Source organism: Eublepharis macularius, chromosome 6 (genome assembly GCF_028583425.1).
Source record: "Eublepharis macularius isolate TG4126 chromosome 6, MPM_Emac_v1.0, whole genome shotgun sequence".
Lineage (NCBI taxonomy): Eukaryota > Metazoa > Chordata > Lepidosauria > Squamata > Eublepharidae > Eublepharis > Eublepharis macularius.
This window is the reverse complement of record NC_072795.1, coordinates 29,373,613-29,389,541: the sequence shown is the minus strand read 5'-3', so window position 1 is coordinate 29,389,541 and position 15,929 is coordinate 29,373,613. Positions and strand designations below refer to the sequence as shown.

Sequence of the window (15,929 nt, the reverse complement as noted above, 5' to 3'; positions counted from 1 at the left end):
CCCAGCTTTCAGCCCCAGTGGGGGCTCCAAGGTGTATACAACATTTCATATCTTTCCATTCTAGCCACACAAGAAACCCAAAGGTGAGCCAGGCCTAGAGAATGCCACAGGCCCAAGGCCACAGGCAGATCTTCCAAGGAGAATGGCATGAGAATCTGGATCTCCTAGATCCCAGCCCAACACTCCAGCTATAACACCAAACTGTCTCTTGTTGAAAATGATGTCATACAGGAAGATGCCAGAGACAGGATGAACACAATTGCAGCAAGAATTCTCTCAGCATAGCCAATTGAAATGCTGTGGAGTCTGTTTCATGTTTTATGTTGGTCCCAGGATACTAAAAACGAGCAGTTTCACTCCAGTCCAGGGTTTACTCTTGTCTGCATTAGCTGGCTGAAGGCCAGCTAGGCCTTGTGCTCTTTTCTTTGTTTCTACAGAATAAAGTTACTCTGTGATGATTAAGAGATTGGGAACCCTGGGGAGAGCAGGCCCCATTCCCTGGAGGAAAAAAGGGCGTGTAGGCATATATGGAACCAACGCCGGGGGGGGGGGGACTTCACTCTCTGCGTAAGTTTCACTTCCCTTTCTTTTTCTGGTACAGGTTTCCTTTCTAGCTGCCTCAGAGGGCCTGCTAGGATTCTCTTTGTCAAAAATGGCCTCTTCCACAGTTCTATTTGGGGGCAGGGTGGAAGGCCTGGAGGAAGGACCAGAGGGAGGCCTGTCTCTTCCCTCAGCACTCTGACAAAAATTGGCAGTCTCACTTTATGTAATCAAGTTTAGGAAATCTGGGAATAGCATTGCAGTGCCTGACCCAATTGCTTTACTCACAAATAGACCATCAGCAGCACTGGGCCATTGCTATTTGGTGCTCTCACTGGGTCTTGCGCCTATTGACTGCTTTGGATGTGGGAAACCACTCCACAGCCCCCTCCTGGTCTGTTGGCAAGGTTGCCAGCTTTGTGTGACGAAATGAGAAATACATGTGAGGAACAAAAATTAAAGGTTGTTCTATAAACTCTGTATCACAGACCAGCTTGGCTGCCCTGCACTGGGTCTTACGCCATTAGACTGGCTTACGGATGTGGAGAAATCCACTCCATAGCCGCCTCCCAGTTGGTGGGCAATGTTGCTCTCATTTGCGAGGCTAGAAATGGCTGCCATGTTTCCTTTGCCCAGGGAGGAATAGCACCTTTTGCGCTTCTGGTCTCTTTGCGATCTGAGCGGCCACAGCTGCGGCTTCATCATGGTTTGCCCCACTGTCTCAGGTTGCCAGGAAGCAGCTGTGAGGGGGGCTTCTGATTCTGTCTTGCCATGAAATGGCTGCCACAGCAAAAAGAAGGAAGGAGAAAGCTTCCCCTGCAGGCCTTCTACCAGGCGCGCAGGAAGAAAGAGAATAGCAAGGAGGTAGAGTAGAAAGGAGTAAACAAGGCAAGAATCAGGTTCTGAAAAGCAGAAGCGAAGGAAGAAAAACAGTAGAAAGGCAAGGCAGCGCACGGATGAAGCTGCTCTCCCTGTTGAGGCAGGAATGACACTGAAAGGGTGACTCCCACTAGGAATGCAGAAAGTAGAAAACTTGTTCCTGCCTCCCTGACTAGAGGGTGGGAATCACCCATCAAGATGTCCTCCACCTCAGAGGGAGAACAGTCATACCCCCCGCACACGCACACACCCTTTTACACCATCATTCCCAGACAAGGACGCTAAGTTAGATCAACAGCCATCACAGGCTTCTGCTGTTACCAGACAAAACTGCCTTGGCTGAAGTTCTGTCCAAGAAAGACCACCATACCATGAGCAGGATAACCTCTCAAAACCTCTCTGTCCAGGGAGCCATCACTTTGTAGCTTAGTACCAAACCTTCTCATTTTGTTCTGTGCTTCAGAGACACTTTGAAGTGAGCAGTCTTATTGCTTGAGCGTACCTGAAATTCAGTGGGCCTTTAAATAAAATCTCCATTTGGGGAACTGGCTTGCCCTTGCCATTACATATGCTGAAGGAGAGCTAAGCGGGGTGTTAGCTGATCTCACACTGAGCTTCAGAGCCACTCATATAGCAAGACTGCTTACTTCAAAGTTGTCCTTGAATCCATGTGATGTTAGACACAAAACTCTGCATCTCTCACAGACAGCTACCATAAATGTACATGAAAACACCAAAGACAAATTTCTTTGAAGATCTTTGCTTATATCTGTCACTGGGTGGATCATTTACATCTTGCTCTTGCACAAGTTATACTAGTTGTATGTTTGTCTACTTCTAGTCAACTGTGGTTTGGGAGGAGTGGTTTGAAGAAACCTGAAATGTACAAGGTTTTCAGTTCTGAAGTTCTTGTGTTCTGTTTAAACTCAGTGATAAAACTAATAAACCCCAGTCTGGAAAATAAAGTGTCCCTCAAGAAAACATCAATTAGCCATCCTTAAAAAAAGATGTCACTTTTAAGAAAATACTTTTAAGAGGAATTCTAGAATAAAGGTAAACAACACAGTAGTTCACAGAAACTAGCTAAAAGTTTATTAAAAATTACAAATTCAAAAATTTTGGAATAGCTTTCAAAAACAACAAATCTTATAAAACCAACTTGTTATAAGTTTTTCAAATTTATGCCATGAAGCCAAGTGCACTGCTAGAAAGGAGGAGGGAGCCCCCACACCTGAGGGCTTACACTAAGGACCACAGCCACACAATTAACTGCATGGTAGCCAACTGCAACCCAAATATTATGGAAGCTATTTTACTTGGCAAGCTGCCCGCCAAGCAGATTTCACCATAGGTGACAAACCATCTGGCCCACTTTAGATTTCACATCAGCTGGGTGGAGGCTAATAGTAATGGGACAGCGGTGTTAGAAAAAGATATGACACTGAATTAACTCATGCAAAAGATATACTTAGCACAACCCATTCTGCTATTTTATCTGACAGCTGGGCACCTGGTAGATGTTCCTTCCAGTACAAAATGGAAACAAATCAGATCTAGCATTGAATGAGATTTTAAGGGAGTGGCATCTGGTAAATTAAGATGCATCTACAGTAGCAGTGCCAATTTCAGCACACATAGGGCACATCTACTTTGCAATGACAACTTCCAGTACAGTGCTAACCATAATCAATGTCCACTAGTTCAAAAGAAGACAAGTTTCCTCCCTGAAGCATATAACAAAAACTTTAGATGAACTGTCATGCCAAGAGTCAGAATTGTCAGTGTGATTACAGACATATCCTTAATCATCTCCCTTGTTACTAGTTATTACTCCCCAATCTCAAAAATGCAAGATACAGTGAACCCAATGGGCAGATACAGAAGGCTCTTATGACACAAGCACTGGGAAAATTGTATTTCCAAATATATTAGAAATGGCAGGTTCAAATTCCATAAAGTTCCTAACCTAAATGATTGCTACAAAGATCAGGCTGCAGTCCCTAACATGCAGCAGTTAAGCTCCATGGCAGTGATTCATTATAGGTGGTTAGAATTGTGAAGTCTGTGAGAAAAGCTACATGGTCTGTACATTGGTAGGTCTGTTTAGTACAGCATACAACAATATCTGATTTGGACAACTTACACTAACATATACAGTGAACATGTGAAAACATTCAAACAAAACAATCTACCAATCTCAAGCAGTCAAGATGAAATTCTGAAAAGACTAAACTTAGAAGCCTTCTGCAAATATGCTTAATGCAATCATGAGAATACATCAGATAAGATTTCTAAGGTTTAATTTTTATAAAAGAAGTCACTAAGTCTAAAACTAAACAATTCCTTATCCCTAAATGAAGTTTTAAGATTCACTGTCCACTCTTTTTTAAAAAAGTGGTTCAAGGTTTTTTTTGTTGAAAATTCCATTTTGCAATCTTTGGTCTTTTTCTCCATTAAGCACCAATAACTAAAGAAAATCTAAGGAATTTAGTAAAAAGATTATATACTCTAAAATGCTAGAATTTCCATTCCAGTTCCATATGTGTGGAATGCTGCTCAGCAAGATGTAATACTTATAAAAACTATGCAGTTTAGAAACAACAGGAGTCTCATTAGCAAAGTTTCTCGCTTCCTGGCCTGCCCTTACATGTCTAATTTCTCTGTGTAAGCATCTCTGGAAGAGGTAGCATCCTGTACATGTATTGTAACAGCAAATCTGAGGAACTAATTTAATTTTTAGTAGAACATTCACCCCAACAAAAACCATTGTTGCTGGTGTATCTGTTTAGAAATGCTGGGGTAGTTTGTGACCTAGCTGCCAATGCAATCTATGTCTTTATTTCCTATGAAAATAACGTTAGTCTTAGGCTGTAAGAATCTGCAAAAACCTTTAGTATAATCCATGCCATTTCTTGTCCTGATCTTCACAAAGCAGCTGTTGTGATGAGAAATATTCATATGGAAGAAGAAACTACTTTACATAGGTATTCAAACAGGTTACAGCTGTGGCACACAACTTCCACCGCAGCCTGTAGCCTATTACTTGAGCCTTGATAAACATTTTGTAAGGCATCCAGAACACAGGAAAAAGTAACATTATTTACAACTGAAAAGAAGTGTGTGTTAAAAAAGAAACAAATGGCGAAAACCAATGAAATTATTATAAGTGCTAGAATGTTTAAGGGCCAGAATTCTTTATGCTGACTGTTTTCCTTTTCACAGCCATGACACACTTTTCCTTTTGGAATCAGCTTTATCTGAGGAGTGACAATCTTATTAATTTGACTAATTTCAGTTTTAGTCCATACATCTTTTAACACCTGCCCTATTCGAGGATAGATTTCAACAGGCTTAATACTTGGTAATGGCTTTTCCTTCAAAGTTTTGACACGCTGACGAACATCCTCAATCTTTTCTAGAAAAAGAAGGGGAGACTCTTCCTCCTGAACTGATGTATTCAGAGACATTAATTCAAGCTGTTCTTCTCGTATTCCCTTCATCCTTTCAATGAGTGGCTCATATTCTTCAGCAATCTGTGTGTTCAGACCATCTAACGCTGTAAGCAAAGCTTGTTTTTTATGATCTAGCGCATCGTTCAGTCTCTTAAAATACTGCAGCACAGTTTTCTTATCCTCCTGAACAATGATTTCACATTGGGCTTTCTGCTCCTCTAAGTTTTCAATAAGCAAACATACTTTACTCCAATGTTTATCAGTCAACTGCTCAAGGAGTTTGCTTGGAGTTTCCTTTTCTTTCAGGTAGGCACTCTGAAGGTCATCTATAGGATGGCCATGATGTTTTCCTATTGTAAGGCAATGGCCACACACCAATTTTTTGTCTAAAAGACAATAAACATTTAACGGCTGCCTATAATGTTCACTACATGTAGCCACATCTGGACAATCTTCTTGCTGGTACTTTTCGATGATAGCCTTTAGTGCGAAGTTTATAGGTAACGAGTCTGTACCAGACGGAGGGATTTCAACAATGCTTCTACAGTTGGGACACTTCAGCGGAAGTCGTAAAGGTCTCCATATGGAAAAGTTGCTTGATAATTGAATAACACTTTCCAAACAGTTTCTACAAAATGTATGTGAACAGGGCAATACACGGGGATCTTCATATATACTATAACAAATGGAACAAGTGAGTTCCTCTTCAAAATGGTGCATTTCCTAAGGAGAAAAAAAATGGTTCATTTATAGAGAGGTATTATCGTAAATCATTTAAAGAAAATCAGAGAGCCAGTTTGGTATAATGTTTAAGAGCAGCAGGACTCAAATCAGGAGAACCAGGTTTGGTTCCCTGCTCCTTAAAGCCAGCTGGGTGACCTTGGGTCAGTCACAACTCTCTCAGAGCTCTCTCAGCCCCACCCACCTCACAAAGTGATTGTAATGAGGGTAATAACAACACTTTGTAAACCACTCTGAATGGGCATTAAGTTGTCCTGAAGGGCAGTATATAAATTAAATGTTGTTGTCATTTAGTAACATGGTATGTCTACATATGCTCTGGTATGATTTTTAAAGCAAAAACTAAACAAATAAATTATTAGTAATAGTAATGGGGCATATAAAAGTGTATTTAAACTCATTTTAACCATTAAGACTGAAGTGTAAAGTCTTAAGAGTATTATGAAGACATTTTATGGGAGGGGGGTGTCATGCTATATGCAGGATCTTAGCTGAACCAAACATCCTTGATTTGACACTTAGCCAGCTGTCACAGTGACCTGCCAAACCTCATCCCAGGGAACATCAAAGGAAAATTGAGTGGCACCATTACTACCCTGTGGATGGCTCCCCCCCCCCGCCCCCAAGTGTGGTCTTAACAGCAAAAAGGCAAAAGGGGAGCACTAATACTGAGCAGATTCTGCTGCCAGCATTCAAGAGAAGAAGAAACAGACAATGAACTGTGTTGGTGTGAATGCAAGATACAGAGGAAAACCAGCTCACAGAGGAGTGTTCACAAAATGCTGCTGAGCAGGAAGTCATGATTCCTTCATCTTGAGCATGTACAGTTGGTGGTGTTATGCCTCTGAAGGGTAGGATTTTTCTGCACCTAAAAGCTAGTTCTAAAAGTCTCCAAACTGAAGCAAGCACAAGGTGCAAACCCTAATGTGATGCAGAGAGATCAAACGAGTACGTTTTACTTTTATTTTTGCTTTGCATACCCATTCCCAAAGATAATCTGTGAAATAATAACAACAATAATATAAAAACAATAACTGCTAGTATTGTCATGTCTGAGCCCCATCCATGCCAATTTTAATGATCTTTTTGTTCTGAACCAATGTATCCTGCTGTAACTTGAAGTCATTTTACCAATGCCATAACGATTTCTTTCACAGGTGTTTATCTAACGAACTGCAACAGCTTCCAGTGTTTCTGACCTTGTATGCTACTCCCTCTCAGACTTTGCTGTTTTGTTTTCTAGTGACTCAACTTGGTATTACAAATATGTGGAACGTTCTCACACAAGAAGAGCACTAAAATTTTGTTTATGATTGGGAGGGGGAAAGGAGCAGACTTGAATGTTAAAAGAGAAGTCTCTCTCACATGATGTCATTCCTGTCAACTTTTACTCTTGCTGCTTAGATGCTTACCTTGCTTCTGAGTAGTTCTATGGACATATATATGGAAATGATCTGATTTCTGAGTAAAAGCCATTTAACCAAGAACCTGTGTCTTGCTGCAATGCTCCAGGGATGTGTCTACCATACCCTGTCATCCATAGCCTGACAAGTATGCCCTAAGATGTTAAATAATTACAGGCTCTGGTCCAAAGTACAAAGATGCCCACAAAAAATCAGTCTCTTCTGTACTGGAAATGACTGCCTCATTCACTCAATTCTGATTGAGATACAGCAGAATTACTTGCCTAAGAGGAAACTCCATGTTGTGTCTTCAGACAAACAACTCAACACTTGTATGGGTTTGGTTCCTGAGTTTCCAGTGACTGATCCAGTGAACCATAAGAAAAGCTTGCCTCTGTGGAATGAAACTTTAACGCCCCCTTCATCATTAGAAAAGTCATTCATGAAGATTGGTGGACTCTCAGAAACAATATGGAATGCAACACAGGGGCTGCAGCTTGAGAGGGAAATCCACAGAAAAAGCAGAACTCCTTGCGTAAGTGGAAGAGCCTTCCACACATCAACAGATACATTGGCTCTAACTCACTGTTTTTCTTATCTTTTGCACAACCATTGACATTCTAGCTGTATTTGAAGAAGTGAGCTGTGGCTCACAAGAGCTCATACCTCACCACAAATTTTGTTAGTCTTATAGGTGCTACTGGACTTACTCTTTTCTACTGCACAACCATTAACATTGCTCTTAGTTCCACCAGTAGCACAGAGATTCCTTGGCAGCAGTGTTAAGAAACCCAAGGGTTCATTCACTTGGCAGGAATGAAAAAAATATATACTCCTTGGTTATATGAAACCACCCCTCAAGCCAATCTTGTTTGGTGTGTCTTACTTCTAAAAACATTCATACATGTAAATGGCTCCACTTAACGCCATGTCAAGTTTCAAATCTGCACATCTGCAACTTTTCAACTACTTGTCTGGTGCTTCGAACTTTTCCTGCTTTCCCAAAGCACCCTGCCATTTGTCTAGAAATTCCTCTGAGGACTGGGGAACTCCCAAGCAAAATCCACTTCAGGTGCTACAGAAACGAGGGGCAATGAGGTAAAATTGCTTTTCTTGCGTTTCTGCTGAAGCAACAGCAAATAACCCAATTCCCACTTATCACTGCAGTGCCCCATCCTGTTGTGCATTTTGCTTGTTTCCCAATTCTCAGTTTGAGGCTGCTTATGGAAGGTGGGAAAACAGGAATTCCACCAACTTCTGTGAACTCTTCCACTAGATTCCACCCAGTGTTCCAATTTCCTGGCTCAGCAGAATTAATAAAGGGGAAAGGATTAAGATAATTATAGCTCCAATTAAAAATGAATAGGCAAACAAAAGAATACCCTGCTAGAAAAGGGATTAACAGAAAATAAGCCAATTTCCAGGATGGAAATAAACCCATTGCTAATTCCATAACCCATTAAGAAAAAAATCCCATCACACATGTTGAAGATTTATCATTCTTTTAAGATTCAGAGATGCTGAATCAGAGATGCTGGCTTCAGAAATAAGGGATGTGAAAATGATAAGGTAGTACATTTTAGTGAAATAACCTGATAAAACTTCAATTAGCTGACTCAGTGAAAAGCCTAGGGGTTATATTGGATCCAACACTGCTGCTAGAGAAGCAAGTAAATGCAGTGACAAAAAAGGCCTTCTCCCAACTTAGACTAGCCTGGCCAATGCCCCCCTACCCTGAACAGCTAATCTGACCACCTGGATTCAAGCCACAGTAACATCAAGACTAGACTACTGTATGTAGCTCTGCATAGGTCTCCCCTCAAAGTCAATTCAGAGACTCCAGCTGGTGCAAAATGCTGCAGCTTGTTTACTTTCAGGAGCTAGGCACTGCATGCATATCACTCCCATTCTGTAATTAACTCTTTGGCTTCCCGTCAGTTACAGGGCTCAATTCAATGTCACGACTATTATATTCAAAACCCTTCATGGCCTAGTCCTCTCATATCTGCAGAACTGCTTCTCTCCTTATGTTCTGCCAGAGCAGCTTCACTCATCTGAACAGGGCCATCTGCAGACATCACCCCACACAGCTAGGCTCAATCAACAACTGCCTGTATATGCACTTTCTCTGTGGTAGCCCCAACCTTGTGTAATGGCTTGCCTGAGGAGATCAGAAAAGCTCCCACTCTCCTGGCTTTCCACAAACTATGCAAGTCTGAATTATTCAGGAGGGCTTTCTACCCAGATTTTAGGGCTGTGTCATAAGAAACAGCTCAGAGATACTTTGTAAGGGACAGGGACTGTACACTATCACACACTGGGTACTATCTGCTGATGTAGACACTCTCTTACTAGGTAATTTGATGTTGCCAAAGATGTCACGTTAATCACTTATGCTTTAATTTGGCAAGGTTTCATATAAGTGTTTTAATAATAACATCAATAACAACAATAACAACTGCGCATATATACTGCTCTTCTAGACAAATTAGTGCCTCACCCAGAGCAGTGAACAAGTTAGTGTTATTATCATCCCCACAATACAGCTGGGGAGCTGGAGCTGAGAGGAGTGACTTACCCAAGGCAACCTAACTGAGCTCATGGCAGTAGTGGGATTTGAACCAGTAGAGTGCTGATTCACAGCCAAACCATTTAACCACTGTGCCACAGCAGCTTTGGATTTATGCTACTTCTAAAATTTCAGCTACCATACCCTATCGTATTCTGTTTGTCACAGAAAATCCCAAATGCTGATCATAGTGTATTTTTGCTCTGAGTGTCCTAGTTACTGATTATATTGTATTCACTTGCAATATGTAATCCGCCTTGGATCTCAGTGAAGAAGGTAGACTATAAATAACAATAACAATAAATTGGTACAGAATGCTGCAGCCAAGATGTATGAATAGAATGCATGGTAACTAATTTTTTCAGTTAACTAAGCCCATTCCAGAAAGTATAAAAAAACCAGTATTAAAAAAAAAACACTATCTCTACTTTTCTACATATAATAAAATCTTGATTCAATCTGCATCCCCCAAAGAAAAGCTGCATTTTCAAATGTGTGATATTTGCCACAACAACAGCATTACAATGTATAAATTGAATCCAAAGCTACTTCTGCCAACAAAACACTCACCTCTACCTGGCTGCTGTAGCCTATGGAGGACAGAAAATTTTAAAGAACAAAATAGGACTCCAAAGATGGAGAGCAGATCAATAAAAACTATCCCCATTTCCATTGGTGGAAAATTATCTTCAGATTCAACCATATGCTTTATAGTTCTAGAGTCTGACACTTTCAAAATATTGTATACTTAAAGAGTTTCTTTTAGCACCACATTTAATTTCTTGAAGCAAGACAGTTACTTGTTTATCAAATTCACTATGTACCACTTTTCTGTCAAAGCTCTCATGAAGGTTTACAATGTATATTGTTTGTAATATACTGTTTACAACAATATATTTGTATGGTTGTTGTGGGTTTTCCGGGCTGTATTGCCGTGGTCTTGGCATTGTAGTTCCTGACGTTTCGCCAGCAGCTGTGGCTGGCATCTTCAGAGGTGTAGCACCAAAAGACAGATCTCTCAGTGTCACAGTGTGGAAAAGGTGTTGGCAGGTCATTTATATCTACTCAGGAGGGGTGGGGTTGAGCTGAGTCATCCTGTAAGAGTTTCCCAGGGTGTGGAATGCTAATGGCGGGAGGCTTCACTGTATCCTGAGGAGGTTCTTTTGCATATGGATTGGTGCTTGATGTGCTAATCTTCTCTGCAGGGCTATTGTCGGGTGTAGAGTGTTTTGTTAGCCTGGTGTTTTTCAGAACTGGAAACCATGCTCTGTTCATTCTTAAGGTTTTTTCTTTCCTGTTGAAGTTTTGCTTATGCTTGTGAATTTCAATGGCTTCCCAGTGCAGTCTGACAAAGTAGTTGGAAGTGTTGTCCAGTATTTTGTTGTCCTGGAATAAGATACTGTGCCCTGTTTGAGTTAGGCTATGTTCAGCCACTGCTGATTTTTCAGGTTGTCCAAGTCTGCAGTGTCTTTCATGTTTTTTTATTCTTGTCTGGATGCTACGCTTTGTGGTCCCGATGTAAACTTGTCCACAGCTGCAGGGTATACGGTATACTCCTGCAGAGGTGAGGGGGTCTCTACTGTCTTTTGCTGATCGTAGCATCTGTTGTATTTTTCGGGTGGGTCTGAATACTGCTTGAAGGTTATGCTTTTTCATAAGCTTTCCCATCTGATCAGTAATTCCTTTGATATATGGCAAAAACACTTTTCCTGTAGGAGACTTGTTTTTCCTTGGTTGTTTGATTCATCCTGGGTTTGATTGCTCTTCGGATTTCATTTCTGGAGTAGCCATTTGCCTGAAGTGCGTGGTTTAGATGATTAATTTCCTCATTGAGAAAGTGCGGCTCATTGAGAAAGCTTATGAAAAAGCATAACCTACAATGCCAAGACCACGGCAATACAGCCCGGAAAACCCACAACAACCATCGTTTTCCGGCTGTGAAAGCCTTCGACAATACAATATATTTGTAATTTCTAACTTCTGAGGAGACACGATGCTTTGGTAATTATGCCCAAAAATTGCTATTATAATACAGCATCTAGATTTTCAAGATGCACAACTACACAAGCAACAAAACGTACATTAAAAACAAAACACAAATGGTAGCTGAGCCCTGATGAAAAATCTACTTTAAATAATTGAGAAGACATGTAATAAAACAAGTAACAAGACTTTGGACACTCACCACTGAAAAGACAGTGAATTTGTAAAGGATCAGCTAAAGGATCAAGTATCTTACACAAATAAAGGATCTCTATTTATCTGGAAAAAAAGACGAAGAATTAGACATGAATCTCAATTTTCTGAGATAAGGTATTTAAAGCAGAAGCCATGAGAAGTAGGGCTCATTTTCTTATCTATAGGTTTTGAGAACCCTTATTTATTCACAAACAGGCTGATCCAGCTTGGGTGAAAGAAGTTGGTATTACAAGAAAGGTTTGCTTCTAAACTTTCATCAATTTGCCACTCAGTTGATGGAAGTAATTATGTAGAAGAAAAACTGATTCCTTCTTCTTCTGCCTTACTGTTAACTAGTTATCTCCCTCTGCAGGTAGAATGGGGGAGGGGGTATCATTTGTTCATTATTATGAATTCCAATTTCAGTGAAACTTAAAAACACGATTTTGGCTCATGGATGTTTGTTAGAAAGTATCCTAGAACTAAATGTTTAGAAGATGCCTGTGAAGGAGTATTTTACTGTCTATGTTCCCCTGGGGATTGTGCCCATAGTCACAATTCCTGTACCCTTTGTACAAAGAATAAGCCTTCTTCTCAAGTACTCATCCTCTTCCATTTCACGAAGTGCTGCAACTATAAGCTGAAGTAATGCATGCCAAGGCTTAAGTTAACAAAACAAACTTAGATTGTATTTTAATGAACTGGCATATGGCAAATGTTCAGTCCAGTAGAACTGCTTATAAATATCAAGAAACATTACCAGATGCACAAGAGGAAATACAAAACCAAATTCTAGATGAGGCTAGTTTTAACTATTTTAAAATTTTCAAGCAACCTTAAAGAAGCCTTTTTAACAGTAATCAACACCACTCGTTGCCGTCTCTTAGAGAAAAGCAGGCTATAAAGAAAACAAGTAAGAGCTACCTATGTGACCCACTTATGCTGAATTGGGTTTCCACCTCAAAACGAAGGGGTCTGATTAAACCTGTGAAGGACAAGCATTAGTATGAATGGCCCCTAGCACAATTCTGGTTTTAGTTGTTTTAATAATCCTTTGTTGTTCTTTTGGGGTGTTTTTAAAATATGATTTTATTATATGTTTAAAAATCGTTAGCCGCTTTTCCTTGATGGTGGCCCTTGTGAGGGCGGAAAGGTGGAATATAATAAATTTTCCTTAAATAATTTCTCTGGTCAGTTGCTCCCCGAGTGATCAATCGGACTGATGTTACATAATCAGGTGAAAGATAATGAACCACAATACTCACTAGGAAAGGGGTACATATTGGGGGGGTGGGGGTGGGGGTGGAAGGGTAAGAATGAAACATAACACCGAACAACCTGTCACAAGGGCTAGGGTACACATTAAAACGAGGCAACAAGTCCCTTCCCCACAGCCTCTCACCTCTCACCGCCCCCCTTGACCCCATCCCTCCAAGGCACCCGCCTCTCCCATTCCTGGCTCACCTCAGACAACCGTCGCGTTGAGGCAACACCAACTCCTCCCCCCCCCCTCAACCCCTCAGCTCCGGCGGCGAGCTTCTTCCCTCCTCCAATCAGAGCTGCTGTGGAAGAGAAAGAAAAGGAGCTTGCGGAACCTCTGTGCTGCGCATGCGCGCACGGCGACCCGATCAGCCTCGAACCAATCAGAAGCAACCGAACGTTTTTGTTCAAAAGTAAACGGAACGGTGTGGGGGAGGAGGGTTAGTCAAACCGCTGCAAACTGCTTCGGCGGGGTGGCCGTTTGGTTTGTCGCCCAGCCCCTTCCCTCCCCTTACGTGCCTCTAACACCAACGTTTTTCAGAGTAGAATACCAAGCAGCCCACTACGGAGCGGGGTTTGGTGTTCTCAATAAATTTCACAGACAAGTTTCCATATTGTGTAATGCTGAAGGACCCAACATTTCCAGATTGCTGACTTATCCTAACTGGTCCAACTCCTTTGGGAAGATAGGTAGTCAAATTTAAACATACCATCTGATCATGGCATTGTTTCAGTTTGATCACTAATTTCTTGTCTACTGCAGTACAATCTCAAGCAGATCTACTCAGAATCCTACTCAGCGGAGCTTATTCCCAGGAAAGTATCTTTAGGATTGCGCTGATACTGTGTGCCCTTTTTCATGAGGAGGGTTCAATAAAACCAATGAAGCCCAGTGATTGCACACAAGTCCTGAGCGAAATCTGCGGCAGGGTATGTGCATATTGGTAACTTCCCGTCTGGGATGTTCCAGCTCCAGACGTTTCCCCCTAAACACTGGGGATTTCCATAGACTGAAGGGATTTGCATCAATTCTTTATTCCGGCACTGCAACTCCCTCCCGATGCTGTTCATGGGAAGTCCCTGTCCCGTAGAAGCAGGAATGCCTGCGTGTGTTGAGAAGCAAACAGGAGAGGAGGAGACAAAATGGTGCTCCCAGGGCAGAAATCATTTCCATCTTTGGAAATACCCAGTGGATCCAGGCCTTGTTGTATTAGTTTTTTAAACAATTAGCATACAGCTTGACCAATATGTTGTACAGACTTTTATTTTAACCAGAGTAAAAGGAGTAGCTAGGAGCTGCACTGTGGCGCCCAGCATAGCAAACCTCTATATGAGCAAGTTAGAAAAGGATTTTATTAACCGTCCAATCAATAATCCCCTTTTCAATAAAATCCTTGCCTTCAGACCCTTTATTATCTGATCTTTGTCTTTAAAACTCCAGCGCAGACAGAACATTTTTGCCACTGGTTAAATGGAATTAGCGAACATAAAATTTACCTGACAGGTCAGCAGTAGGGAAATAAATTTTTTGGGCGTTACAGTCTTTAGAACACAGAACAATCAACTGGCAGTCCGCCTTTTTAAAAAGCCAACTGATCACAATTCTTATTTGCACTTTTGTTCATTCCGCCCAGGGCACATTAGGAGGAATCTCCCCTATAGCAATTTCTCAGGCTGGAGAGAAATTCCACCAAGCAGGAAGATTTTTTTAACTAATGCTCACAGTTTAATTAAAGCAGTAATTAATCGAGAATATCCAGCGGATATTGTACAAGAGGCTAAACAAAGGGCTCTACACTGCAAAAGGCAAGATCTGTTTCATTCTTGACCAAGGGATGGGACCTTTAAGTGTGTATTATTAAACATTGGCACATAGTGGAGGATATACCTGCGTGCAGTGAGCCCCCTTTTGTAGCCTTCCGCAGAACAGACAGTATTTGTTTAAACAGAACAGGAAAAACAAAGTTCTGTAGGTTATATGTCAGGCTTGGGCTGACCTTCCTGTACCCTGAGAAAATTTCTCCTCTCACCAAGCGTATGAAGCTGAATACTGGGCTGGGAAGTCTTTAGTAGCGTGGTTGAGGTTTAGCTCAACTTTCTTTCTTGTCCCACCCTTAAGAAACCTATAAGTGGTGTAGTTACCCAGCCAAGTCTAAGCAGAGGGAAAGATCAGGGGTTTGCGCTTCCATGAGAAAGAAACTGACACACAAGCCTTATGGAGATTCAAATGGAAACAAGATTTATTTTACAAGTAGGTTGGATAAATAGGCATGCAGGTAGGTATTTAAAACTGACGTAACTTAGAGGTTTTTGAACTGAACACTGGTGTGAGGCACAAAATACTTGGTATAGTTCTTAAGTTGCTGGCTTGGATGAGAGATGTTGGTGTTTTTAGACTGGTGTTTTCAGAAAGTGAGTTCTTTCTGAGGTTGGCACTCCTTCACAAGTTAAGTGATCCACTTTTAACGCACACACAGCACGACCCTCTTCTGCAGACTTTAGGGTACTCCACTGAGTCAACAACCTTTCTAGATACTGGGCAGGAGTTATAGTTAGGCCCAAGCTATAACCTTATTCCTTTGGCCAAAGGGGAGACTCCTTTCTAGCCACTTCCTTGGCCCACTATAATTCCCAGATCTTGTGTCTACGCAGAAGTTAGTGCTGTCTTTCCCATTTCAGTCCAAGGACTAAAGGTGCTTCATGAACGTAATTTTTTTTTCCTTTAAGGGTACACATTCCCCTTCCTTCCTCACACCGAGGACTCTCTGGCTGACCCTCTCTGGTCAGAAGCCAGACTTCAACTCTCCTCACTCTTCAGTTTACTCCAACTGTCAACCCCTCCCTTTGGTAGCACCAACTGTCATCTCAAAATTCTAACAACAACTGCCATATCAGGCTAGCCACAGA

General features: G+C 41.4%; 1 protein-coding gene across 2 annotated transcripts; it reads right to left on the bottom strand.

Moving 5' to 3' along the window:
• Positions 1-2,498: 2,498 nt before the first annotated feature.
• TRIM59 (tripartite motif containing 59) lies at positions 2,499-13,256 on the bottom strand. Of its 2 annotated transcripts, XM_054983081.1 has the most exons (3): positions 13,227-13,256; positions 11,770-11,846; positions 2,499-5,594 (listed from the first exon to the last, which is right to left on the bottom strand). In XM_054983081.1, exon 3 carries the CDS (start codon positions 5,589-5,591, stop codon positions 4,374-4,376), a length of 1,218 nt encoding a protein of 405 aa, XP_054839056.1. In that variant the 5' UTR covers positions 5,592-5,594; positions 11,770-11,846; positions 13,227-13,256; the 3' UTR covers positions 2,499-4,373. The 2 variants fall into 2 exon arrangements, with proteins under 2 accessions (XP_054839056.1, XP_054839058.1); XM_054983083.1 differs by lacking the exon at positions 11,770-11,846 and having other exon boundaries at positions 13,227-13,253.
• Positions 13,257-15,929: the final 2,673 nt, after the last annotated feature.

Excerpts from the sequence above, each read along its gene's own strand:
- TRIM59 (XM_054983081.1), bottom strand. The coding sequence starts at position 5,591 with ATGCACCATTTTGAAGAGGAACTCACTTGTTCCATTTGTTATAGTATA.